This window comes from Mizuhopecten yessoensis, unplaced genomic scaffold, assembly GCF_002113885.1.
Source record: "Mizuhopecten yessoensis strain PY_sf001 unplaced genomic scaffold, ASM211388v2 hete_35910650, whole genome shotgun sequence".
Lineage (NCBI taxonomy): Eukaryota > Metazoa > Mollusca > Bivalvia > Pectinida > Pectinidae > Mizuhopecten > Mizuhopecten yessoensis.
The window spans coordinates 1-1,283 of record NW_018481063.1 but is presented as its reverse complement, the minus strand read 5'-3'; the positions used below and the strand labels follow the sequence as shown (position 1 = coordinate 1,283).

General features: G+C 40.0%; 1 protein-coding gene across 1 annotated transcript; it reads left to right on the top strand.

The window, feature by feature from the left end:
• Positions 1 to 23: 23 nt before the first annotated feature.
• Positions 24 to 945, top strand: LOC110443984 (chitotriosidase-1-like; the record flags this gene model as incomplete). Its single annotated transcript, XM_021488436.1, has 3 exons — positions 24 to 142; positions 496 to 619; positions 744 to 945. Coding segments are annotated over exons 2-3 (304 nt in total), but the record flags the coding sequence as incomplete, so codon positions are not given.
• Positions 946 to 1,283: the final 338 nt, after the last annotated feature.

Sequence of the window (1,283 nt, the reverse complement as noted above, 5' to 3'; positions counted from 1 at the left end):
TATATTTATCTTTCCAGATCCTACGGAGCGCGTTCGAGGCGGAAGCGACTAAGACTGGCCTACCAAGATTTCTACTGACGGCTGCAGTACCAATAGGCAAACCAGTAGTCCAAGCCGGTTACGAAATTGAAAAGATATCAAAGTATGGCTACAGATGATATGCTTAACTAATTACAAAACACGAGTTGTTTTAGTTTTTGCATGGAAGGTAACATACCAGAAAATATACATATACAAACCGGGACTACATTTTAAGTAGGTGTTCAAAACGAACGATACTAGAGCAAAATTGATGTTTGTGCATCTAAAAAGATAAAATTAAAAATCATTTATCAATGTTTATTAAAAGTGTATGATTTGATAGAAACAGTATTTAATGAGAACTAGACCAAGCATCATTCACTATGTATTGCATTTCGTGGGAATGCTAGTACAGTGACTACCAACACAATTCAAGGTTTGATGGGAGAATAACATAGACTCTTGATGTTACAGTGATCTGGATTTTATCAACCTAATGACATATGACCTGCACGGGTCCTGGGACCACACCCTCGGCCACAACAGTCCGCTCTACCCCCGAAAGTCCGAGTCGTGGGCGATGGCGGAACTGAACCAGGTAGGTCACAATACAAGATTCCAATTCGTATATATACCCCAGCATGAAGATTGAATTACAAACAATCCAATAAGAAGTACCGGGAAGAGAATGCAGTTTAACTATATTTGATTTGTGTCTACAGGACTGGGGAGTGACGTACTGGTTGTCCAATGGTGCCCCTCCAGAGAAGTTAATGCTTGGCATCGCTACATATGGAAGGACTTTCAAGACAATCAATGGAACAGAAATGGGTGATAAGGCGATGGGGCCTGGACGTCCGGGAAAATTTACCTCCGAGGCGGGGTTCCTTGCCTACTTTGAGGTAGCTATGCGTGCTGTGCGAGGTACATCAGTATATTTGCATGTAGATAGTTACCAACGAAACTTGGTATCATGAACAAACATATTGAAAGTGTATTTATCATTTTGTTAGTAAAATGCAAAAAACTTTCAGTAATAAACATATAATATACTTTATTCGTCTGGGGCATTCTATTGATCCAAGTGATCCACCAGAGGAAACAACTGTTAGAAGTTAAAAAGATCCACCGTAGCTACAAAAGCCACGCTCAATGCGGAACCCTCAAATGACCTTTTTGGGGAACTTCAATACTAAATTATGTTTACACGTAATGGTATACATAACTCGTGTACATGAAGGTGTTTTACAAATACGGCAGGG